This window comes from Arvicanthis niloticus, chromosome 3 (genome assembly GCF_011762505.2).
Source record: "Arvicanthis niloticus isolate mArvNil1 chromosome 3, mArvNil1.pat.X, whole genome shotgun sequence".
In the NCBI taxonomy this organism is placed as follows: domain Eukaryota; kingdom Metazoa; phylum Chordata; class Mammalia; order Rodentia; family Muridae; genus Arvicanthis; species Arvicanthis niloticus.
The window spans coordinates 122,647,664-122,674,776 of NC_047660.1; the positions used below are offsets into that span (position 1 = coordinate 122,647,664).

The window sequence follows — 27,113 nt, forward strand, 5'->3', positions numbered from 1 at the left end:
AAACAGTCATCTAACATTAAAAAGCAAATAGTAAAAAAAAAAAAAAAAAAAAAAAATTAAAACATTAAAAAGTTGGATGAATAAGAAAATAAGACTTTTGAGTGTTTAAAGCATTAAAACAATGTAAATGTTAATTTGTTAATGTGTTGAATAGCAGGACAATGGTGATGTACACCTTTGATCCTAGCTCTTGGGAAGCAGAGGCAGGTGGATCTTTGTGGGTTCGAGAACAGCCTGTGAGTTCCAGGACAGCCAGAGACCCTGTCTCAAAAGCTATTAAAAAACAAAAGAAAAAGTCTTTCCTGACTTAACTGTCTGGTATGCATACCCTAAATGAGTAAAATTAAGGTGAGAAGGCCAGGCTGGAGAGGCAGCTCAGCAGTTGAGAGCAAGTGCTGCTCCTGCAAAGGACCTGGATTCCATTTCCTACGTCCATATGGCAGCTTGCAACTATCTGCAACTCCATTGCCTGGGAGTCAGACACAAATGGTTCGCATTCAGGCATTCTGAAGAGCAAAGGTGAGGAGGCCCACGTATCAAGACAGATGGAGGAAAGGATGTGGCATCTGAAACGCCCTTTGCCTAGTCACTCTCAATCCTGGCTCCATGGCAGCCTTATTTCTGTTCAGGCCATCTCAACAGGGATGCGTGCAAAGCCAGAGGCCAGGTATCACTGACAACGATTCTATCTAAGCCACTTAATATGCCATTTAATCCCGGGCTATTTAAGTGGTTAGAACTTAGTCCCTAAACATGAAAATAAGAGGCCAACACAAGTCTAAAGGATCTAGCCATCTTTTAATGTGCTTTTCTTTTTCTTCAAAAAATTGTCTTCCTTTCCATGGTCCCTTTCCAGCAGAAACCTGGGCTTTTACATGTTTGTTTCTGAGGTTCACTTGAGCTGCTTGCCTATCACTGGGATAAATTGGAGTAAAAGGATTATATATGCTGTCTTACAGGAATGGAGTCTATAAATAGGTTGAGACCAGATCTACGTTTAACCAGTGTCTGTTCTTAGTGTTTATAATAAACCTCCTAAATTTAAAATTAGGCTTAGGCAGTGGAGGCCAACTTAGTGATAGATACCATTAGTTAACATGTTTGAGGCCTTGTGTTAAATATGTGTGCTTATACACAAATTTAGGCTGAATATACCTAATTAAATCAATTAGGAAAAAACTGAATTAGTAAAACTCCAGAATGTTGTTAGGGATTGGAAAGGGAAAAAGCACAAAGTGTAAGAGGCAGACGTTAGAATTTAGCCACACTAATGTCCCAAGTGCAGAGAAAGAAGTAAGAGGTAGTAGAGAAAGGGTGTAAACAGCAATAGGAAGTAATTCGCTCTCAAGAATCTCATTCGGTGGCAGCTGAGCCACATCTGGACAGGTGAAAGAGGGTGCAGGTTGTTTCCAACCGAGGGAGAGGCACAGAAAAGCCCTAAATACCAGCCTTAATACTGTTAGGGAGGAAGTGTACATGATACTCCATACACCAGGAAATTTTACTTCCTCTGAAGCCACCTTTAGATTCCTAGAAGGAACTATTTTATCATGGAAAAATATGAAAATAAAACCTTGCTTTATCTGGAGAAGGCCCAGTAGAAGCAAGGCATCTAAAATTTATATTTTATATAGAATACAGAAAATACCCTCTTCCACTTGGAACTTAAGTATGCATAGCCATATATCTATGCCTTCCAGGTTCTAGGAAATGATGAATGTTTAATTTGGTTTTTGTTTTGTTCTTGTGCTAAGATCCTATGACCAGGGCTGGAGAGATGGCTCAGTGGTTAGGAGCACTGACTGCTCTTTCAAAAGTCCTGAGTTCAATTCCTAGCAACCACATGGTGGCTCACAACCATCTATAATGGGATCTGATGCCCTCTTCTGGTGTGTCTGAAGACTCTGACAGTGTACTCATACATAAAATAAATAAATAAATTCTTTAAAAAACAAAAGGTCCTATGACCAAAGCAACTAATGAAATATTTAATGAAATTTGGGACTCAGAATCATTAACTGCAGTTCCAGGTGCTCTGGTGACAATTTCTGATCTGATGCATATACATAAACAAAGGCAAAGCAAATCTTTTAAAATGGAAAGATCACTCTGGGCATGGTGTCCAGTGCCTTTAATCCAGCACTCAGGAGGCCAAGGCAAGTAGATCTCCGAGCTTGGGGGCCACCCTGGTCTACATAGTGCCTCCAGGCCAGCCAGGGTTACATACTGAGACTTCGTCTTAAGAAAAAAAAAAAAAAAAAAACCCTACCACCAGTTTGGGTCTCACTTGTGATCCCACATCTCAAGTCATCTTACTTTCTTTTCAGTTGTAAGAATCTAGGATAAAGGAAAACATTCTTAATAGTATAAAATTTTATGTTCATGGAGAAGTGGCAATTGTATATACTTAATTCAATCTCACATAAGCATTTTAAGAGTGTTAAATCCTTTATTTCCTAAAAAGTAGTTTTTGGTTTGGTTGTTTTGTTTTTTTTAACCATGCTGCCTTATTTTTTAGTTGGGTTGGGGGGGGGGTGTTTTCTGGTGGGTGGTGATTGGGGGTTTTTTGTTTGTTTGTTTTTTGTTTGTTTTGTTTTTGGTTTCTTTTCGGACTGTTTCTCTTTGTAACCCTTGCTATCCAGACCTGGCTGACCTTAAACTCACAGATCTCTGCCTGTCTCTACCTCTGCCTCTTGAGTACCACCACGTCCAACTGCCTTACTCATTTCTTAAGGCACTAGTATAAGCCACTTAAACATCTTGATCAGCCCTACCAGTTGAAGAGCATTAATTCACTTTATATAAAGGACCATCCTGAGGAATTCCTGATTACGGCCCAGAAGTGTCATCAGTAGTTCAGCATGGTTTGCCAAGAGACATTTCCACACTCATGTCACTGCTTCCTAGTGATCTGTGACACCAGTACTGTAGTATTTGAAAACACTGCACCTCTTTCTGTAACATGCCCTGATTTAGTGAGAAACCAGGACTGCTGACTTCCTGCTGTGTTCCTTGGCAGGCCTTTCTGTTTCAGGTAGAGCAGGGAAAGATAGCTTGTCCTCCTGAATTCAGTCCTAACTGTTGGAGAGAGAGTATTACCTAAAATAGCCCAAGAAACAAGCATACCATTGACATGGTAACATCCTAGTTGATTTGCTTACTGTTACAAGTCATTTGTTCCTTGGAATGATGTCTGATTCTGTTTAGGTATTATATGTCAGCTGGCCATTAGACCTTTTTGTTTCAGTCATTGATAGAATAAACATTGATTGGGGACCTAAGTTTGCATTAGGCACAGTACTAGGAGACAAGGCTGCAGAAATACGTAAGAATGGAACAGCAAAACATCTAATGGAAAAAACAAACTGGTAGATAAATATGGTGTTAGTGTTCAGCATCTGTTCATTGTAGACAAGGCACTGACAGTGGACCATTAGAGGAGTCCACTAGCTTAGAAAAGCACTGAGTTTAGCAGGTTACTTTCTAGAAGCATGGGTGAGGGTAACACAGGAGCACGAATGACACAATGACAGTTAAGTCACCAAAAAGTCCACCTCAGCGTGGTGATACAACTCCCAAAAGCCACATGCCTAGAGTTCCCTGCTCACCCGCTGGCAACCCACATTCAGTCTCTTCTCAGAAGCAACTGTTTGCTGCCTGCCTAACCTTGGATCTTTCATGAGCCTCTTGAGTCTTGTGAGACTATTTTCCAGAAAGGGAGGTTTGAATTCTGAGGAAACTGCTAACAATACTGAGAGTTTTCTGACGAGTTCCTGCCTTGCCCTCCCCATGAATGGGGTGGATATATACCTAAGGCAAAGCAATGGGGAATTTAACTGCCATGCAGGCATAACAATTCAAACAGGAAAGTAGGAATTGAGACTCTTGGCAGCAGAATGTCAGCTGAGAGGCTACAGCCCTGTAGCTTCAGCAGGCTGCAGGTGCCAGTAAGAGGTTGCAAATGTTAGGACTTTGCTCTTAACACACCTGAGAGAGCAGTGTTACAGGTGGAACACTCGAGGAGAACTTTGGGATGCCAACCTTGAGTTTGAGTCTGTCTCTGGTCAGATCTCGGAGATTGGAGACAGCTGCAGGAATGAATTTTCCCTCTGCAGCCACAGCATGGAATCCTAAGGCTCAGACAAGGAAGGAGACCTTGCAGCTGCAGGTGAAGTCCTGGAGGCTGGAGCATGGTGAACCTCCCAAGGTTTGGTCCCCTTGAAGACAGTATTCTCCAAAAACTTCTAGAGCTGGTTGAGCCAGCCTGAGTCTAGTTCTCTTCCTCTGAAAAGCAATCTGCCAAAATGGAAGCTCTTGTCAGCTCTGCTGTATAGAGCCAGATGGGCCCTGATTGGCTGAATCTGTGTACATACAAATAAACCTGGCTGTAAGAGGCAGAGGCAGGTGGATCTAAGATCTGGTCTGCATAGTGAGTTCCAGCATAGCCCAAAGCTAGATAGCTAGAACTTGTCTCAGGAAAACAAACAACAAAAACTCAAAATTTTAAAATAGGATCCTGATTGCAGGGAAGAGCTGTTAAAACCTGGAGCTGGAGAGGACTAGCCCTGAGCCATCGAACACAATTTCAACCGGGGGGGGGGGGGGGGAGTGCGGGGGGCAGGGTGCTTTCTAACCTTGTCGGGTAGGGAAGTGGGTTCTGAACTGGTTATAGGGCACCCAGAAGTTTCTGGCAGTTTCCAGCTGTTGAGGAGGGAAGAGGGAGGGATATCCCAGTCCTAAGGAGCTGCTGCAGCTCTGTCAGGAGCTTTCCAGCTTCAATCTCAGTAACCTGTGGTACAATGTCAACAGTTTGTCCAGCAGCTCGCTCTTGCCTGGCTGTACTTGTGGTCCTTCACATCAGTTTTTCCCAGCTTTAATCTTTTTCATTTTGTTCACATGTTGCTTCGCTAACAGCTGGACTCATTGAATCGCTGTGACTGCTACTAACTTCTTGCTCTGGGCTCCTGGCTGTTAAAAAAAAGCTCTCTGGAGCCTTAGAAAAGGTTAGGGCCCCACCTACCCATCTCGGTATGACCTAGGAAAGATCCAGAAAACTGCAGTTGACCAATCATATCTGCTTCCTGCTAATTCCTATCTTTTCAAGGATTTGGACTTTGAGGAGCGAGAGAAGCTATTGGCACTTTCCTAGAGGGGAAAATGTCCCAAAGTTGCATATAATTTCAAGTATTTGCCCATTATTTGAAATCCAAAATAGCTGTGTAAGAATTTATCTTAAAAGTTTTAGTTCAAAGCAGCCCTTTATAGAAGTATCGCTTTTTCTAGTCTAAAGCTTAAAAACTTCACAGACCACTTTGTAATTAATATTCAGTGTAAACCCTTACCTCATGTAGTTCATGATCCCTCCGGTAGTTATCCCAAGAGTTAAGCGTTTTTTTTTCCCCCATTGCTAGCCTATATATGTCATATATACAATGAATTCGTATATTGTAAACCTTTAGGAAAGTTATAGTTGGACGTCAGTGAAAAGGAAAGCACTTTATTATTCCTTACCAGTATTAATTTTCCTTTTGCCTCATTTCCATTTTTTTTCCTGAGGTTTTTAGGCTCAGAATTTGCTTTCTACTCTTGAAAACTGGTTTATCATTCACTCTCACACTCGGAACTACAGTTCTATATATGGCATTTGAAGTCAGTTATTAACAGTTGTCCCTCTTTAAACCTTTAAAAATGAGTGTGAAGCCCCGCGTGAACACTTGCCTCGCGCTGAGCCCTAGTAGTAAGTGGCGACCAAGGCGCAGCGGCAGCGCGGGGAAGGCGGGAGCTGGGAGGCAGGGCCAAGTCGGTCTTCCACGCACCCACCTCGGCTGCTTCGGCTCAGCGCCCGGCGCCCGTCACTTCTCACGGGCCAGCAACACCCAGGGCCCGCGCCCTCCGCCGGCGGAGACAGGTACGCCGGGGCGCGCAGAGCGGAACGGCCGCGCGCAGGGCCGCGCGCGGGTTTAAATCTCCCGCCGCGGAGCCCCGCACCTCGGCGCACCGGCGCGGCGGGCGCGGGCTCGCGGGCGGCGGCTGGGCCGGTGCGCGGACGAGCTCGGCGCGGCCAGAGCGGCGAGGAGCGGCGCGGCTCCGGCGGCGCGGTGAGCGTCCGGGGTCTGGCCCGCCGCTCCCTCAGGGCGGCGGGCGGCGGTGGCCAAACCTGGTTCCCATGGCGACGGCGGGCGGGGGCGCGGGCCGCGCGCTCTCCGTGGGCCTGCCTCAGGCGGCGGCCTCGGCTGGCCTGGCCCCTCCGCGGCGGGGGCGTCTCCCGCGCTCCCTCCAGGGGAAGCCGCGGCCTGAGGCCGGCCTGAGCGCCCCAGATGGGGGCAGATGCTCACAGCCCGGCGTGCTTTCCTGCTGGCTGCCTTTGTACGTCGCGCTTAATTTATTTTTATTATTGTCCTGTTACGGGATGTCTTCCTGACAGACCAATTGCGGGATCGACGTGCTGAAAACAGAACCTAAGCAAAGCTGCGGGTTGTAGTGATGTGCGGAATGCATCACCTCGCGGGGGTGTCGGTGCACAAAGCCTCCTCTCCCAGGTGGGGACCTCAGCATCACCACACGGATTCACGGATTTGGCTGGGGAAAAGCAGGCCGGGTGTCTCTGACCACTGACCCCACCTGGGCGACGATGCCGGTGGCCGATACCTGATGCTCCAAGAAAAATGAAGAAGGAAAAACAATCCTGCTTGGCATGCTACCCGTGAGCTGTGATCTTGCCAGCGGTGTGTGTGAGTGGGGGGTGTCATGTAATATATGATCTTCATGAACAAAACATACAACCTGTTAGCAGCTGTGGGTCACTGAAATAGTTTGTGGGGAGATGATGTTTCTCTATGGTTTGAGCTCTAAGTATTTAAGTATTGATTTATTTGATTCTGCCTTAAACGACATATTGTAAAGTGATATTACTTTAATCGACTTCACATCAATATTTAGCAGCTACAGGTACCTCACTCTTTCATGGGAATGAATTATATATTACAATTATACATTTACTGGACAAGTTAACATCTCCTAATGGTGGGTATATATTTTATGTAACCAAAGTTTAAAATCATATTAATTATCAGGTCATAACATTACCAGTTTTCCTTGAACTTTTTGTACTTATTTTAATCATGTAAAATGGGTCGTACATGTAGCTATTAGGAACAGCAAAGCACTGTCTAATTACCAGCAATCCTAATTGCTAGAGAATCGTTATAATCTTAGAGTTAGAAGGGTGCTGAGATCCCAGTTCAGAAGGCAAAACTGTAAACATGAGACTAATGGGAAAAGCAGGGATCCATATTTTCATTATAGATGTTTGTTATGAAAATTAAATTTATTCCAGTGACTGGAATATCAAAATGTGAAACATAATATACTACATTGTTTTATACTAACAAACTCTGGCTTTCTGTAATGCCCCGAGTAAAATCTTTTACATTTTACTTTTTTTTAACACTCTATGTCTTCTTTAAATTTTTATCATTTTTCTATTCTTTAGCAACAGAAGGGGTGTGTAAAGAACTTTAAAACATTTATGAAACAGGAGATTCTCCTTATGCGAAGTGACTTTGGTTACATACCCCTTTTCCCATGGGTCATATAGTCTTTATCATATATCATTTAAATTTTGCCCTTTTGTTTCCAGTTGGTTTTTTTTTTTTTTTAATCAACTTACATCAAGTTTTACCTTTTTTCTGTAGTAAAACATTAGATTTCTGTTTAGATCCTGTGTTTATAATTAAAAATCAGTTACCACCTATACACATCTCATTTTACCATTGTTGGCCCGTTTGTAGAACACTAAGAAAAAAAAAGCTTAAAAGGTAGCTAAAAAGAAGACTAATGTAACATTTACAAAAGCCAACATGAGCAACTGTTAACATTTATTATATTTCTTTTTGGTGTTTTATTTTTTAAGTCTTGTTTGTGGTGCTGGAAAATGAAGCCTGGGCCCTGAGCATACCCAGCTACGTACCCAGCCCGAGTTTGTTTTTTATATTATTATTTCCAGACTTGTACCTTGGGATGTGATATTGCTGGATTTCGGCATTCTAGCAGATGGTATTTGGAATTGTATTTTGATATTATGGCCCCAACTTAACTTTGGCCAGGCATAAGTTGGATATATTGTCAATTCAGTTCCAAGGCGCCACAATAAAGAAGCTACATAATTCTTGTAGTATAGCAGGTAAAAAAAAAAATTATTTTGTTGTTTTTTTCAAGACAGGAACTCCTGATCCTCCTGCCTTTACCTCCTAAATGGCAGGTTTATGGGTGTGTGCCCATGTGTGCTCACAATCGCATACACACACACACACCTAAAAGTCATTTTAATTAAGTGTGCAATAGCTTAAGTCTAAAAAGTTGTAGTTTTATTAAGAATACATCATTAATAGCTCAAAAGGGCTACCACCCAAGCCTTCATCCAGTGTTGAAGAAGACTTTGGTGGGAGAAGTCTCGCCTCCATGGCTACTGACTGATTCGGTGGTGGTTGCTGAGTTGCTGAAGGTTAGAGTAGCTGTAACAATTTTGGGTTCTTTGTTTTTGTTGTTTTTAACATCTGTGAAGTTTGCTGTGCCAATTAACTTTCTTTTAGGAATGATTTGTCTGTGGCTTGCAATACTAATACTGCTTGGTAGCATAGCACTTTTTTATTAGAGAGCTGGTCCCTTCAAACCCTGCATCTACCTTATCAGCTGAACTTATGTGATTTTTTTATTATGATGATTTTATTTTTATGAGTACACTGTAGCTTTACTCAGACACACCAGAAGAGGGCATCAAACCCCATTACAGATGGTTGTGAGCCACCATGTGGTTTCTGGGAATTGAACTCAGGACCTCTAGAAGAGCAGTCAGTGTTCTTAACCTCTGAGCCGTCTCTCCAGCCCAAGTGATATCTTAAGTCTTTTGTTATTTCATCAGTGTCCTCTGTATCTCAAGAAGCCATTCCTTATCCACTGTTTTGTCATGAGATACAGTAACATGTATTTACATGGAGAGCCTCGGCTACAGGCTCTACACCCAGTTCTATTTCTCTTGCTACAGTCGTCACACCTGTAGTTACTTCTCCACCCAAGTCTTGAGCCCTCAAAGTCATTTGAGAATTCACATCAACTCTTCCAGACACAGGTTAATATTGATATTTGATCTCATCTCATAAGTCCTGGATCAAAGCACCTGAGATGCTGACTTTTTGGCAAGGTCATTATGTAATTTCCTGGGTTTGTCATAGGAGTGGATGCTACAGACTTGTAAAGTGTGTTTCTTTAACAGTAAGATTTAAAAGTTGAAATGACTCCTTGATCTACTGGGTGCAGAATGGCTGCTATGTTAGCAAATGTGAAGTCAACATGAATTTCACTGTAAACCCTCATCAGAGCTCCTGATGGCTAGGTGTGTTGCCAATAAAAGTTTTGGTTTTGTTTTTTAATACAAATATAAGATGGTGTGTCACTATGCTGCTCAGGCTCAAGCAATCCTCCTGCCTCAGCAGCTGGGACAACAGAGACATACTACTGTGCCCAGCTTGGCAGCAATAATTTGGAAGGATCTTTCTTTCCTGAGCAGTGGCTTCAGCAGTAGGATTTAAAAAAAAAAAAAAAAAAAAAAAAAAAAAAAAACAGTTGACCGGGGGGGGGGGGGGGGGGGGGGGGGCTGGAGAGATGGCTCAGTGATTAAGAGCACTGACTGCTCTTCCAGAGGTTCTGAGTTCAAATCCCAGCAACCACATGGTGGCTCACAACCATCTCTAATGGGATCTGATGCCTTCTTCCAGTGTGTCTGAAGACAGCTATAGAATATTCATATAAATAAAATAAAAAAATCTTTTTTTAAAAAAAAACAGTTGACAGACAGGGCTGTGAAGAGAGGCCCTGTCACCAGGCTTAGTCCCTTTACAGCACAGTCACAGTAAATGCACTATGACTGTGTGTGTGTGTGTGTGTGTGTGCATGGGTGTGCGCGTGTGTGCATGTGTGGGTGTGTGTATGTGATGTGAATATCTTTGGGGATTTTTGACTATATATATGTATATGCTATATAGATGATATATTCATGTCTATATCAACAATTTCCTTTTAAACAATTTTATGTTCTGAGCATTAACTATATCTACATGTTGTGAATATATATATATATATATATATATATATATATATATATATATATATCTTGGTTTGGCTTTTCCTGTGTAGCCCTGGCTGTCCTAGACTAGCTCTGTAGACCAGGCTGATCTCAAACTCAGAGATCTGCCTGCCTCTGTCCCCTGAGTGCTGGGATTAAAGGCCTGAGCCACCACTGCCTAGCAATGTAACTATGACCATTGTCAATTCCAAGAACATTAGTTCATCCCTGGACAGTTCATCCCCTGGACAGTCTCTAAAAGATGCTGGGAGTCTTTTAGCATTTTTGAAAACTTTTTTTAATCAGTGTTTTGTGGTTCTGGTGTACAGGTCTTGTGTCTCCTTGTTACAGTTGTTCCTGCTATATCTTTCTTTTTATTATCATGCATGGCGATTTCAACACTCCTTTTTGGATACTTCTTGCTGGTGCCCAGAAATGCAGCCGATTTTATTGTGAGTTCTTTTGTACATTGTATAAGAATTTTGTATAGTGTATTTGATAATATTCACCCTCTTCCCCCAACTCCTCCCAGGTCACTCTCCCATACCTACTTTGTCGCCTCCTCTCAAAAAACCCCACCAAGTTCACTGTACTGCCTATCTGCCCTCAGCACATGCCTGTCCACTGGAGCATGGTGGATCTGTGTTGTGTGGGGACACACTCTTAAAGAAAGCTGACTGCCTCTCCGGGTAGTTATCAGTTACCACTTCCTCCACAGCTGGCAGGGGTGGGAGGTGGGAGGACCTTGTGCCCACCTCAGGAGTTGTGTATGTTGTCACAACCTCTGAGGTCATGGCTACTGCCCTGCTGTGTACAGAATATACTTTTTCCTTCCAGTCACCCACCACTTCATCTCTGGGATCATTGCAGAAGAGGAAGTGGAGAGATAAGAATAAGCAGAATGGTAGATGATTACTCTGATTCTTAACTGGCCTAGAACTTTCAGAATGATGAATGAGCACCAACTCCAACGTAGTCAGCAGCAGCATTAGCCCCTAACAAGAGAGTCATCCTGTCCTTGGAAGTCAGTATTGACTTCTCCCGCTGTGAAAGTTCTAGATGGGTCTTCTCCAAACAGAAGGCTTTTTAAAATCTCCCTTAAAATCTGTGGTTTAGTGTGTGGCCACCCCATCACAATCATCTTAGCTGCATCTTCTGGGTAACTTGCTGCAGCTTCTGCACCAGCATTGATTACTTCACTTTGTCCTTCGTGTCTGTTCTAGTTTTCTTCCTGTTGCTATGACAAATGTCATTGTGAATGTCACTTTTATTTCCTCAACTGAAGTGATGAGATGAGATCCTTACCCAAGCTGCGTGAATACATTGGGCCAAGCCCAGAGTATGTCCTTCTCTGGTTTAACTATGCCTAGGCCCAGGTTTCTAACCTCCATACAACCTAATCTTCCAAGATGACTGATTCAATCCAGCTTCTCTTGGCTTTGAACTGAATTGCTCTGCTTGGCCTCATACTAACTCTGGCAGTCTGGTTTAATCTTCTGGCTCCTTCTCATTCTCTGGTTCATTCTGTCTTCTCCTGTGTCTAGCTTGTTCTCTGTGCAACCTGTCTCTGTAAAACTGGCCTGGTAAAACTACCACCCCTCCCCTCTCTCATAGCCTCTCTTTTTTGTGAATTCCTGAGAGCTGGGTGTGTCCTATCTGACTTACTCTGTCAAATCTTTCTCTGATTTGTCACTTTGGTTGCCCCTCAATTAGACATCACTTTCAAACATGGCTTCTTTCTCCTCCAAACTAACCTTACCTTCATTGTCAGGGATTAAAGGTGTGTGCTAAGGTTGTGTCTGCATTCTGACCAGATCATATAGACCTAGAAGGTCTTTGGATATGATTCCTTGCCAGAGCAACCATGTTGCTAGATTAAAATTCTTCTACACACTATTATCAAAGGCACTGTAGAGGAGTGCCTTTTTGAGACAGGGTTTCTCTGTGTAACCCTGAGATCCACCTGCCTCTGCCTTCTGAATGCTGGGATTAAAGGTGTGCAACACAACGCCCAGCTGATGGAGGCAATTTAAACCTGAGGTTCCCCCTTTTTCACTGACTCTAGATTGTGTCTAGTTGACAATTGAAACTAACCAGGACAGTGTCACAAAGATGGCGTCTTTCTTTATCCTCCTGAACCAGAGTTAACTGTGTCAGCAGGTGCCTGCATTCCCAGCACTCAGTAGACTGAGGCAAGAGAATTCAGACCAGCCCAATGTAGAAAGCAAGACCCTGTCTCAGAAACAAAGCAAAAACAGACAAAAAGCTCCATAAGTAAATCAAACGTCTCTCAAACCAGACTGTCACCTACACACTGTTTTCCCTGCAGCCTCCACACCTCTCTATAACTTTACCAAATTGAAGAGAGATGGGGGCTTTGTCCTGGATTAGGCTTTGGCTAAGAGATATTTAGCTGGTATGATCCTGTCTAAACCACTAGAGTGGTTTCTGTCATCCTGGTTTGCTCTCTCATTATTTGTGTGCCCACTGAAGTGACAGGTGGAGTTTACCCCAAGACGGCTTTTGTTCACAGGCTAGCTGTTGAGTGTAGGGCTGGCTCTCAGCCTGTGGCTTCCAACCTAGCTCTCTCACTGTAATTTCTAGGACTTGATTTACAGTGAGATATGCCACTTACACTTTACTTGAAGGTTGGGAGTCCGCTATAGGATTGTCAGCTGACCCCATTTCAATACTGATGGCCCCAGGGAAAGAGAGTAAGCTAGGGGACAGCTGAGGGCTGGGGCTGTCATTTACTTAGTTGACTGTCTGTGTGGCTGAGGCTCACTGCACCCTAAGCTACTTGTAATAGTAGTCCCAGGTCACCATATGCTGTATGACTCCTGGAGAGACATTTATTCACCCTAGATGGGTCACTCATGGCAGAAACAAGTGATTCAGCCCAAGTCTAGCTCAGGGACCCAGGGTTTACTGAGATTATTTACAGGTACTACACCACCAGACAGAGATTCTCCCACTCAGAATTAACTGCTTTTGTATCTTGGGGAGAGGAAGGGTTCATGAGTCCTGTGTGTTGCCTTGTGAGCCAGCCCTTCATGTTCATCTCTGTGTGCCTCATGAACCCTTTGAACACCCCTTGTCTTCCATTAGAGAACACCAGCAGAACTAATCTTGTGAGAATTTCTTGAGGGTGATCATAGTTGCTCTGATGGCAGTGGGGAAGGACAGCATCCCATAATACCACAACATATAACAATAATGATAAAATTTAAATACTGAAAGGTTTAGCCAAATGTGACACAAACACAGCATGAGTGCATGCTGCTGGGAGATGCTGCTGCTTGGTACAGTATGAAGGACAGTGTAGCAAAACCTAAACATCTTAAGATGCATCTATGCCTGTGTGCATCTTGCATGAACCTAGCTAATAGACATGCTTGGATATATTTGAAATATTTTCTTGTATTGTGGTTTAAGATAATGCCAAGTTTGAAGACAATGTATATCCATCAACAATAAACTCGTACCACTCATACAAGAGTATTATATAGCCGTTACTGTTATCGTCTAGCTAGGAGACAATTCCACATGGTAGTCTTTGCCCCTCAGCACCTGACACAGCACTTGTTTTTTCCTCCGACTCAGGGCCTCACAATATCCCAGGCAATTCCTCTCAGAGTTACACCTGTACCCTCACTTTACCACCTTATGTGAAGAGTGGGTGTCTGAGCCAGTATAAATTACTTAATTTGGAGGTGACACCAACTTCTTCTGGCAGAATTCTTTATTTTCTTTGAAGCTGAAAAATATTCACAAGGCGTCCCAGTCTGGATCATTATTAGTTTTATTGTAGGCCTTTCTTTCACCTTTGGTGTTATATCCCTCTTCCCGTGGTTATTCCAAGTGTCTGCATCTCTGTCCAGAGTTATTACTTCCTTTAGATCTGCCATCCTTATTCTATCCATGCTGTTCAAATTAGGCCATGCTTACCTTGCCTTTGCGTTTTTAAACCTCCCCAGACTGGTCTCCGCACAGCTGTTCTGCCTGTGGTTTCTTATGCCCTTCAAATCCAATACATCTTTCTCTTTCCTTTGCTTGTTTTTGAGACAGGGTCTCTCTGTGTAGCCCTGGCTGCCTTGGAATGCTGCTCCATAGACCAGGATACCTTGAACTTGGAGATCTACCATCCTCAGTGCTGGGATTAAAGGTGTGCATCACCATAGCCAGCTGCTTTTTCTTACTTCTTGTTTCTCTCAACTGTTATGAGCAATTGTGTGGAGTTATCTTGTATTTATCTGCACCCAGCTCTTCAAACTTGTATTTTATGGAACTACTTTTTCAAGAGGATTTCTTAAATGTTTCTGTTATGGCAGTTTCCTTTTTCTTGCATGCAGTGCTGCTTTTTCTTGTTATTTGTTTTGTACATTATTTATTGTTGAATGGAGCCATTCTATTCTGACCTAATCTCTGCCTGAGAGTGGTATGAGCAGAGCCACTGTAAACCCTTCCTGTTCACCTGGCGTTTGGAAGGGCTGCTGTGGGATCTGAGGCTGGGCACTGGATGCTGATTGTTCTCTGCTGTGATTGGCTGCTGGGTGCTACAGGTCCCTATGGTTCTGGAGGCTGGCAAGGCTGATTGACAGTGGGTTCATTTTGGTCTGATGTGCTTCCTGCCTATGTTTTCTACATAATGATGGCTTGCCTCTGGGCAAGAATTATTTTTAAATGTTTCATAAGCTGCCTTGAATTTTAGGGTGCCCACTACTGCTTGCCTTTGATAGATTTTTGTTTTGTAATCAGCTCCTTTTAAGGGAGCGTTTGGGAAAGAAAGTGATCCTGAGCGCTGCTGTCTTTGACCTTGGGGTGATTCTGAGTGGTTCTGCAAATGCAACTGTCTTCAGAAGAGCTCCCAAGACTTTTCTCTTTGTAACCGGTAAACGGTGGTGGTAGGCGACAAGGGCTGAGAACTGAACCTACCAATGTCAAGTTTTGTTGAATTAGTTCTACCCAACTGAGGAATGTGGACAATTTATAAATTCTTCTATCAGGTTCTCACAAAGGAAAATTGTAAAGAAATAGTCCCACTATAAATTGGCCCTGTTTTCAGTTGTCTCTTCTGCTATCTTGTGATTGGCCACTGTGACTTCAAGGTTTTTATATTTTCAAATTAGTGGTGAGAACTCACACAAGTTACTGGAAATGGCTCTATATGACATTAGAGGACATTTATATCAGATTTGGGAGTCTCCTTAAATTTGATGTATATTTTATTATATCCAACTTTTATTTATTGACATCAGAGCTTTAAAATATTGACATTTTGCATGTGGGCTATTTTAATTATAGAGAAAAGAGTTATGTAATATAACATATATTATTTGATTATTTTCCTGGAAGTTTCAATACTTTTAAATCATTGTTCATCTGACATCCTCCCTCCCTCCCCCCCTTTAGACATGATTGAGTGTATATCTATCTTTGGCTGGCCTGGAATTCCACCCCTCTCTGCCTGGTCATTTGTATTTCTTTAGCTATTGGTGGGATATACTTATGTGAGCTCATTGAACTTTTGAACTTTTAAAGTTCTTTTGTGAATTTGTCTTGTGCTGTGTGTGTGTGTGTGTGTGTGTGTGTCTGAGAAAGAGAGTGAGAGAGAGCATTAATCACATATGTGTGTCTGTGTTTACTTGCCTGTATGGCCATATATGGAGGCCAGAGGTCAAATTTGAGTGTCTTCCTTTACCACTTTCTGCCTTTCTAAAGACAGAGTCTCGTGATGAATCTGGAGCTCGAGATTTGACTAGCTGGCCAGTAAACCACTGGGATTAGCTTGCCCTATCCCAACCTCAGATCTGGGGTTACAAGTGCAAGCTACTATTCCCAGCATTTATGTGGGTTCTGTCATAAACAACCACATGAAGAGGTCATGTGACAAGGAACCAAAGGCAAACAAAGCATATGAGATAAGGCCTGGGGGGTATGCATCAGAAGGGCTCCTACATGTACCACATGCATTCCAGAGGGGAGTGGAAAGGACTATTGTAGAAATATTTAATCCCAACCTGGGGTTTCTACACCACCTTAGACCATTTAGTACCCAGATTAAAAAAAAAAAAAAAAAAAAAAAAAGCACAGGCACCCTTTATATTTACAATAAGCCTTAAACAGTACAAAAGCTGGGCAGCTGCCTGCCCTCCATGCTGTTAGTATCTACACTTACTGTTTCATCTGGGCTGCTCTTAACTCCAGTTGGCCAGCCCCCAGGGGTGCATTCTCTTGACTTCTAACACACAACAGCTTTTCCTCCCTCTTCCTGCACCTTCTTCTTTCACCAGCCCAAAGCTCTCGAAACCTAAACCCCACCTATGTCTCTTCTGCCCAGCTACTGGCTGTCGCATCTTTATTTACCAACCATAAATAACTTGTGGGTTCTCAGCATCTACATGCAGACCCTGTGTCTCTGGGGCAACTAGTCTTGAGGGTCCAAAGTTAGCATTAGAACACAAGCAGCATTAGGCCATCCCACCACTAACTGCCAAAACCATAAATAATAAACTTTGCACTTAAAAATGCCAGGGTTAATCATTTTCCACCCATCTCCCTTCCTAGTCATGGGGATGATACTGAGGCAAGCACAGAATCCAAGCAAAACGAGCAACACACGTGTGCTCAAGGCAGCAAATGCCAGAGACGCCCCGGAAACATGAGAGACTTAGTATTCCTGGAAGACTCAATGACAATAAAAATTTTTGACCAAAAGCAAAATAGAAAAACAGAAGAATATTTATAAAGCAAACTGCTATAAATAAGGTAGTCTGTTTTCCCAGGAGATCTATAGGCTAACGACAATAGATAATTAGCCACTCTCCTGTACACACCTAATAGCTAGCCAAAGGACTAGCTGAGTTTTCCCTTGGGCAAGGGGAAATAGCTATTCTCTAAAGAAATTAAGAGTCATTCTGGGGCTAGCAAGGTGGCTCAGCAGGTAAGGGCTCCAACTCAGGCAGAACAGGAGGGGAAGACCAGCTCCTACAAGTTGCCCTCTGACCTCCATGTGAACCAGGAACAGCACACACACACACACACACACACACACACACACACTCCACAACAAATAAATGGCCTAGCCAGATGTTAGTTAGCATTCATACCTTAACCATTCATTCTAGGCTTTATATCTTAAAATGTCTTCATTTTTCTTATTTTAAGAACTTGTTTCTGTAGCCCAGGATAGCCTGGAACTTATAATAGTCCTGCCTCAACCTCTTAGTCCTTTTATTTCAGGTGTGCATTCCCACAATGGCTTATTTTTAACAGACAGTTTCATAAATGTAGAATTATGGGTTAATATGGTTTGGTTTGTTTATTTAGTTGGTTGGTTGGTTTTCTTTCCAGTATCTTTAAGTATAGCATTTTTCCCCTTCTGAGACAGAGTTTCTCTGTATACTCTGGCTGTCCTAGAACTTGCTCTGTAGACCAGGCTGGCCTCTAGAGAATTGCCTGCCTCTGTCTCACAAGTGCCTGGATTAAAGGCGTGCACTACCATGACTAGGCTTTCTATTTTACTCAACTTTGCTATTTTATTGAAAACCCACCTCTTATCTGTATTTTTGTTTCATTGTGTTTTTATTTTCTTTCTCCCCTACCCACCAGGACAGGGTTTCTTTCTGTTGCCCTGGCTGTCCTGAAACTCAATCTGTAGAGGCCATGAACTCACAGAGATCCTCCTGCCTCTGCCTCCTGAATTCTGGAATTAAAGGTGTGTTCTACCACTGACAAGCATCATAGTTTTTCAATATAAGTTTTCTTATCCAGGACTGGTGGTTCCTGTCTGTTATCTCAACATTCAAGATGTTGAGACAGGAGCATCACCATGAGTTCAAAACTAACTTGATCTACATAATGAGTTAGTGAGTTCCAGATCAGCCTGAGCTACAGAGTGAAATCTCTATTAAATATATATATATATATATATATATATATATATATATATATATATATATATATATATATATTTATTGTGTTTTGTTTGTTTGTGTTTTTTGGTTTTGTGTGTGTGTGTGTGTGTGTGTGTGTGTGTGTGTGTTTTGGTTTTTCGAGACAGGGTTTCTCTGTATAGCCCGGGCTGTCCTGGAACTCACTTTGTAGACCAGGTTGGCCTCAAACTCAGAAATCCGCCTGCCTCTGCCTCCCAAGTGCTGGGATTAAAGGTGTGCGCCACCACAGCCCGGCTGCTTTTTTCTGTTTTTACAGTATTTTCTTTGCTATTTTTCCCTGTTTTTGGATTTAAGCAGATTTAAGCAGTTTGTCTATGATGTACCTATTTATAATTGTATTTGTATTATCCTACCTAGGTTTATCCACCTCATTTTATTTATACATCATGACTGACACTCACAAGTTCAAGGGCTATTGTGTTTCCTTAGTGTTTCTGTCCCACTCTGTCTTGCTTTTCCTTATGGCCTTTCTCTTCCCCACTGTCTACTTGTGTCTCTCTTCTTAAATCTGATCCTGTTTGAAGGTCATTTTGATTTTATGTCTGTTGTCTTCACTTTGCTCCTAAGCCATGTCAGACAGTTTTATTTGCTTATTTAATTATTTAGGCAGAGTCTCACTATGTATCCCTGACTGCCTTGACCATGAGATCCTTCTGCCTCAGTCTCCCAAGTACTGGACTTGTATCACACTGGCTAGCTAGTCAATTTTTTAAAATTATTCATTTTATGTGTAGATGTTTTGCCTGCATGTAATTATGCACACCAAGTGTATCTGTGTGTTTTTATGTGTATCACATGCATCCCTGGTGTCACTAGCGACCAGAAGAGGACATTGAATTTTCTGAAATTGGAGTTAAATATGACTGTGAGCTGTCATGTGAGTGCTGGAAATTGAGCCCAGGTCCTCTGGAAGAGCAAACAGTGCCTTAACCACTGAACCATCTCTCCAGCCCCATCTAGTTGGTTTTTTAATCTACTTGAACTTTGCACCTGGAGTCTACTTGTTTCAATATTTTCTATAAATTGTCTATGTCCAACATGTTAAATCTTGGTATATATTGATCTGCTATGACATCTTCTCACTTTTATTTTTTATTCCTTTGTGTCTTTTTGTTTTAGGTGAATGTCACACCATATGAGGTTGGGTTGGATTGTGGCTTTTAGCTTTTCAGGATTTTATTTTTTAATTGAATTTGATTTTTAGATTAGTGGGGATTGAACCCAGGGCCTCATGCATGCTAGGCCAACACTCTGACACCGAGTACTAAGCTTTTTCTTTTTTTTTCTTTTTTTTTTTTTTATGGCTTTGGACGCTTTGTGTTTAAAAAGAAGTGTGTGTATCATTTTAAATAATGCAATCTTTCTCCAGCATTGGTGTTGCTGTATGCTGGGCTTCCTCACTCACCTCTCCTCTACCTTTTGTATCTTGCTCGGTTTTCTTGCTCTTGTTTGGCCCTGGAAATTTAGAAATTAGCTTACTTTTAACTTAATTAGGGCTTCAAAATAAAGGGGAAATGAACTTGGGTTTTTGGAGTTTTTTAATTTGTTTATTTGTTTGTTTGTTTTGCCAGTAAGGAAAATACAATGAATGAGTCACCTGCCTCTCTGTTCTGTTCCCCTAGTTCACAGGAATAAGTTGGGCTTTAGTATCAATTATTGTTGTTTCATTTTTTAGCATCTTTACAAAATGCTTTCATGTTTCATTTTCTTATATGTAACTATGTCAGCTATGTTAGAGCTATCACTTAGACATCAGCTTTATGGTGATGACTTACAGTGTTGTCTTTTTCATATCTAAAGTTTTCATTTTTATTTATTTATTTTATTATTTTATTTTACTTTTGTTTGTTTGTTTGTTTTTTTTTTTTGAGACAGAGTTTCTCTGTACCCTGGCTGTCCTGGAACTCACTCTGTAGATCAAGCTGGCCTCAGACTCACAGAAATCTCCCAGGCTCTACTTCCAAAATGCTGGAATTAAAGGCCTAAGCCACTCTGCTACTCATTTTTATTGTTTTATTGGATATTAAGTATTTCTTTATTATTTAAAGAAGTGCATGTATACAAATCTTTACATATAACAATAGGTACAGAACAGCTCTGTAAAGATGGGATAGTGATAGGAAATATATGTGTATACATGTCTTCATTTTTCAGTATACTGCAAAATTAAAAAAATTAGAGGAAGTTAATAAACTAAGACATGTTTACCAGTAGATATTGATCAGATAGAATTATTTTCAGCCATAACTATAGAATCATCACAATTTTATCACCTTTGCTTCATAACCAAAATGTAGTAATACTAATCTTTTATCTCTTACTCTAATTGTAATTATAAAATAAACCTAGATCATATAAAGCAAGCATTATGTTTATATTTAATATCATTTTAATTTGTCAATAAAATACTGACACACTAGCTAAATATTTATGTTTTTTAATACAATATATTTTTTAATCTATTGGAAACTTTTTAAAAGAAGCCTAATTTTAGTCTGTTTTAGTTACTCCATGGATTCCTTTGAGCATCTCAGACCAGAAGATAACCAGTCAGTAGTGAGCAGAATGCAGAAGAAATACTGGAAAACTAAACAGGTCTTTATCAAAGCAACAGGAAAAAAGGAGGATGAGCATGTGGTTGCATCTGATGCAGAACTGGATGCTAAGCTTGAGGTAAATGTGCAGACCCTGTATTGCATGGACCTGTTATTATTTGGGACTCCAAGCAGGGACTGTAGCAAACTTTTACACCGGGAAGTCTGAGATATCTTAGTTAGGGTTACCATTGCTGTGATGAAACACTGTGACCAAAAGCAAGCTGGGGAGGAAAGGTTACTTGGCTTACACTTGCACATCTGTAGTCCATCACTGAAGGAAATCAGGATAGGAGCCCAATCAGGGTGGTACCTCAGGCAGGAGCTGCCGCAGAGGCAATAGGAAGTGCTATTTAGTGGCTTGCCCAGCTGCTTGCTTGTAGAATGTGGAACTACCAGCCCAGAGATGGCTCTACCCAGAATGTGCTGGGCTCTACCCTGTCAGTCGCTAATTTAAGAAAAATGCCCTTCATACTTTCCTATAGCCAGATCCTATGGAGGCATTTCCTCAGCTGAGGCTCCGTCTCTCAGACGGCTCTAGCTTGTCTCAAGTTGGCATAGACTAGCAGCACGGGGTAAAGGCAGCTCGGCTACAGGATGCTTAACCGTGACTGTCATTCAGAGACACCTCTTAAAGATCACAGTTATTATAACTAGAACATTTGCAGAGTTGGTAATAAAACTAGGAATTGATTAATTTCCTAACATATTTGTTGTAGTATCAAGCCAATTATTAATTAACAATTAAAATCCTAGTTAAGACTGTACATTCATTATAGGTTGTGTCATAATATTTTATAGCCCTTTAAATATTGTCTATACCTCACTGAAATAAATTAGTTGGTACCAAATAGCAAATGATTAAAATTTTTGCTTTTATTACTTACTTGTGGCTTTCCATTTATGTTTTATGGTACTGGGAATAAACCCAGGGCCTTTTTTCTCTTCTTCCTCCTCCTCCTCTTCTTCTTCCTTCTCCTTTTCTTCCTCTTCCTTCTTCTCCTCTTCTTCTTCCCCCTCCTCCTTTTTTTTTTTTTGAGTCAAGGTCTCATGTGTAGCCCTATCTGGCCTAAATTCACTCTGTAGACCAGGCTAGCCTTGAACTAATATGCAAAAACATAAAAATTGTACACATTAATGGAATAGAGGTCTGGAGAGTTGACTCACCAGTTAAAGTCCTATCTGCTCTTCCAGGGGACCAAGGTACCATTCCCAGTTCTCACATGACAGCTCAGAACCATCTGTAACTCCAGTCTCGGGGGATCAGACACCCTTTTCTAGCCCCCAGTAGCACATAAAAGGAATGCATGTGGTATAGAGACATACCTACAGGCAAACACATAAAAATAAGGATAAATAAATCTTTTTTTAGAAATGGGGTACTTTGAGACCTTCCAACATATGTGTAATCTTCAACATATGTTATATATCATGTTTAGGCTAAACACACCTCAAACTTTTGTCATTTCTTTAGGGTAAAATCTTTCAGAATCCTCACTTTTTAAATTTTACAATATACTGTGAGCATCCTGTCTCCAAATAAAACAAAAACCTTTCATGTACTGCTTTACATGTGGTATGTATGACCACACTGTAGGTGGCTTTGAACTCACAGCTCCTGGTTCCTGCTCCATCTCCCTTACAGTACCACACCTGCCTAGTGCATTATTTTTAATTAATTAATTAGCTTTTTCAAGACAGGGTTTTTCTGTGTAGCCCTGGCTGTCCTAGAACTCGCCCTTAAACCAGGCTGGCCTCCAATGCAGAGCTCCACCTGCCTCTGCCTCCCAAGTATGCCATCACTACTTGGCTCCAGTACATTTTTTTTTTTGGTGGTAGGGGTGGCAGGTAGTTTTGAGACAGGGTTTCTCTGTGTAGCCCTGGCTGTACTGGACTCACTTTGTAGACCAGGCTGGCCTTAAATTCACAGAAATATACCTTTCTCTGCCTCCAGAGTGCTGGGATTTAAAGTGTGTGCCACCACACCCAGCCAGTACATTATTTTTTATAGTAAACTTATTGGGCTGTATTGATTTGACTAATATTAGTAAAAGCCATATTGAGCCTCAACTCTTTCTAAAGTATTTTCTTGTTGTGTATCATTGGCAATATTTGATGCAGTGTATAATGGATATAACTTTGTAGTGTTCAGATGACTTGGGAGCTGAGGGAGAACAGATTGTATAGACAGACTCTACACATTCATGCCCTTTTCTCCAGCATTCACAGGGAAATTTAAATGTGCTTTCTATATCAGTAATATAACTAAGCCTAAAGTACATCCCAGTCAAGGGAAATAGACATAATTAATGTTTAAACCACACATCACAGCCACGTAAACTGGGTATAAGTATGAAAGTATAAGTATAGACCTAACTGATACTTTTATGCTAATGTTCTGCTTTTGAAGTGCTAAAAGTTGTATTTGTTTATTGTTCCTTAAATTGTCCTAATAAAATTTATCTTTCAAGGTTTTTCACTCCATCCAGGAGACATGCAATGAACTCGTGAAGATAGTTGAGAAATACCAGCTAAGACTCAATGGTATGACATCTTACATATCTGATCATTCCCATTTCAAATAAGTATTGATATACATTTTTAAAATGAATCATTTAATGAGAAAGTAGTGGCTTATCAAACCATTTCATATGATTTTATTGCAAACTATGAATATTTATAGTGACCTGTTCCCCAAATCCCTAGTGTCTATCTTTCCCTTCTGAGGTTTATTACATCATGTGACAACATTCACTTTCTATCTCCGGTTTTCTTGGTAAGTCTAAGATTTACTTCCATCACTCAAAGCCTTTCTTGAAGCCTGCAGACCCTACAACCAGTTCCTTTCCTCTCTCACAGAAACAGTTGACAAGGCTGTCTGTGTGCCATGTAGGGACTTTATTCCTTTTTTTTTTTTTTTTTTGACAATCTCACCGTGTGGCTGAGCTGGCCTGGCCTGGCATCTCTCTGCCTCCTCCCTCCTGATGCTGGGGTTTCAGGAGAACAGCTCACAGCAGCCTTTCCTTATGTGTTACCTTACACTCAGCAAAGCTACTTCCTCTCCTCTGAGGATCTTTGGTCAAGGTCACAGGAAGGACAGTCCAGTGGCCAATTCTCATCCCCACAGCTGATGAGTTCCCCTTCCCCCACCTCCATCACTCTGCTTCCATATGCCCGCCCACCCTGCTGTGCTTTTCTTCTTTGGCTTCCTTACTTCTCAGCATCCTTCCATGTGTTGGGTTCCTCTCTGACCCTGACCTCTTAAAGCTGAAACTTAGCCTTTGGATTTCTTTCTCCACTTCTATTATAGTAGAATATGAATGAATGAATGAATGAATGAATGAATAAATGAATGAATGAATATATACGTATATGTATGTGTGTATGTATGTATATGGATACAATTACTGGAGCCAATTCTTTCTTTCCATCATGTGGACTCTGGGGATTGAACTCAGGTCATCAGGCTTTATATATATATATATATATATATATATATATATATATATATATATATGTGTGTGTGTGTGTGTATGTATGTGTGTGTATATATATATATACACACACACATATATATACACACACACATACACATACATACACATACATATACATAAACATGTATGTGTATACATACACATATACATATAGAAGTATGTGCACATATATATGTATGTATAGTGGTTTACTGGATGTGGCTGCCTCTCTGATCTCATAACCTAAAATTCTTTCACTGAACTATGTTAATCTCTTCACAACAAGCATCTGTATCATGTGCTTCCTGACTTCCCTTAGGTTTTAGTTCAAAGTTGTCTTTTTGATGAGGCTTCCCCTTGACCCCAATATCTAAATTTAAACTCCTCCTTTATCTTCCCCTATGTTCTTACAATGCTCAACATTCAATGTATCTATTATTTTTTTAACACCTAGAATTTGTTTTCTTTTAACGTTTTATTACTTTTTAGTTTTATTTATTTATTTATTTATTTATTTATTTTATTTTTTTTGGTTTTTCGAGACAGGGTTTCTCTGTGTAGCCCTGGCTGTCCTGGAACTCACTCTGTAGACTAGGCTGGCCTCGAACTCAGAAATCAGCCTGCCTCTGCCTCCCAAGTGCTGGGATTAAACTTGTGTGCCACCACTGCCCGGCATAGTTGAACTTTTTGCAACAAAATAAAAGATGATACAGAAAGCATGCAATTGAGTCAGTTTAGAGTCATAACCCAGAATTGCAGATGGAATTAACTTGGACTATAATAATTGACAAAGGGAATTCTGCAGAGGGTTATAGTTAAGTGGTTTATGGAGGGTAGATAGAGATTTGGAGGCCAGGGAATGAGATTAAAGAAAGAAAATAGTGTGTATCCATACAAGAGTTTGTAACTAAGACTAAGAAGAGTAAAGAGCAAAGGAAACGTGGGGCCAGATTACTAAGGGTCAAAAATGCCAAGTTGTAAAAGGCTGCCATGACCAGTTGACCTTCATGGTCCACTGAAATGCAAATGTCTAGAAAGATTGGCAAGTTTGTTTTGCCATGAAATCACTAGATCTTTGGCCATCCTGGTGGCATTTCAGAATAAGGAAGGAATAATATGTGCAGGTTTCGGTGTGCACTTTCTCTTTAGGATGATACAGAAATACGTGTTGTCTAGAGACTCTTATACTGATAGGTCTTCTGCTGCTAGCACTATCAGACAAATACAGCAGGTCATACAAGACTGTGAACCTCTGTAGTAGAGATTGAATGTTGAGCTATGTGAGCTCACCATGTGCTGTGTCATGGAACAGTATGAAACATGTTCATGGAATCAGTTGCCTAGGGATGAGGCTGTCAGCATAAGGAATCTGTTCATGCTGGCTGACAGGTCCCATCACCAAAGCAGCACAGGTTGAGCCTTACCTGCCCTTTCAACATCAATAAAGGTAAGACTATATTCACTTTGTACCTAGTGAACAACGCGTTCCATGTTCCCAGAGAACCCTCAGTCTTCACACAGAAATGATTTTTCCTAATATTAAAGTTATGAGCCAAAGAAAATGCATATCTCTCAACTAACCAGAATGTTTAATTAAAATGACTACTGAATGAAAATGAAGACTTGGTATGGTTGGGAAGGTTTTTATTATCGCTATGAGGAAACGCACAGCCAGAGGCATCTGGAAGAGTCCAGACGGAACCAAGCTTTGGGGAAGCGAGGAGTGAATGAGAAGAGAGAGGGAAGAGGAGAGAGGGCAAAGGATGAAGAAAGGTTCAGGAAGAAAAGAGCCAAGACATCAGGAGGCAAAAAAGGTGGAGAAGGAAAGGAAGCTGGGGGAAGGGAATCCAAGCCCTGCCCCTGGGTTAGAGACTTTCAGGGCGGGGAGGCGAGGGGTGTTGGGAGGAGGGCCAGGGAGAGCTGGCCAGCTGTTCTAGTGTTAATAGGCACCTCAGCCATTTGTTCTGATCATCTTCTGAGCTGGCATGGGGCGGTGTTGTTGTGGACCAGGAAGGCTGGAATGTTGGTCACAGGACCGGAAGGGGAGACAGGAGTGCATGCTGGAGACAGGAGTGCATGTCTGTCTTGCCCACTGCCCAGATTCCGCTGGACCACCCTAGGGAAGTGCAGGCTGCTTTGGAGTGGTCTGGGATGCAGGTTCTGAAAGCACGTGAGGCTGGCGCGTTGCAGGTAGTTTGGGAGCAGTCTTCAGTTGACTGTAAATCTGCTGGGATAAATACAGACTAGTAACAGAAGGTTAATTTAGGCCGGCGCCTGTGGTGTGGCGGAAGGGAGCGCCTGGGCGGGGCCCCTGCCTAAGCGTTCGCTCTGAGAAATCAAGCCATGAGACAAACGTAATATAAAGAAGATTTATTGGAGAAAAGGAAAAGGGGGAGGAGGGGCGAGAGGAAGAGAAGAAGGAATGAGGCCAGCTGGGGTCATATGGGAGGAAGAGGGACAAAGAATAGATGGAGAGAGAAAGGGAAGATGGGGAGAGGGGAAGAGAGAATAAAGATGAGAAGTGGGGAGAGGAAGGAGAAGCCTGAACAGTCCTTATGTGCCTGGCTCCTGACCTTTACCTGGCCGTTGCTAGGTAACTGTTGGGCGGAGCCTAGAGGAAATGCTAACAGTGTACACTTGAAACTTTCAGGCTTGTGGTCCTTGTAGTTGGGGAAGGGGGAGCCCACCCTTAGGGGTAGACAGTAGGCATGGAAGTTTTGGTTGTAGATTGACAGGAGTACTTATCTGAAGCCATTTGACCTGTGAGAGATGGATCTAAGTCTCATGACTCCCTGAAGCTTACAAGAATTTTTTAAGTTAACAAAAAGATAAAAATTTTAGACATATTGGCATTACCACTGTTTGTAATCTGTACTGAAGTCTGTATTGTAGAAAAAGCAGTAGACTCACACCTTTGAATCATGGTTAAAGTTTGGGACCCAAACAAAATGATTGTGGGTTAACACTC

General features: G+C 41.7%; 1 protein-coding gene across 9 annotated transcripts in view; it reads left to right on the forward strand.

The window, feature by feature from the left end:
- The first annotated feature begins 6,019 nt into the window (after window positions 1-6,019).
- Ica1l (islet cell autoantigen 1 like) overlaps window positions 6,020-27,113 on the forward strand; it is a 56,460-nt gene continuing 35,366 nt past the window's right edge. The window contains exons 1-3 of one of the 9 annotated variants that reach the window (XM_076931838.1): window positions 6,020-6,098; window positions 20,570-20,748; window positions 23,159-23,213. In XM_076931838.1, the coding sequence (XP_076787953.1) occupies window positions 20,587-20,748; window positions 23,159-23,213 (217 nt within the window). In that variant the 5' untranslated portion in view covers window positions 6,020-6,098; window positions 20,570-20,586. Of the gene's footprint in view, window positions 6,099-6,173; window positions 6,367-10,380; window positions 10,573-20,569; window positions 20,749-23,140; window positions 23,214-27,113 lie in introns of those variants that run through there. The other 8 variants (XM_076931837.1, XM_076931839.1, XM_034499186.2 and 5 more) reach the window with 8 other exon arrangements.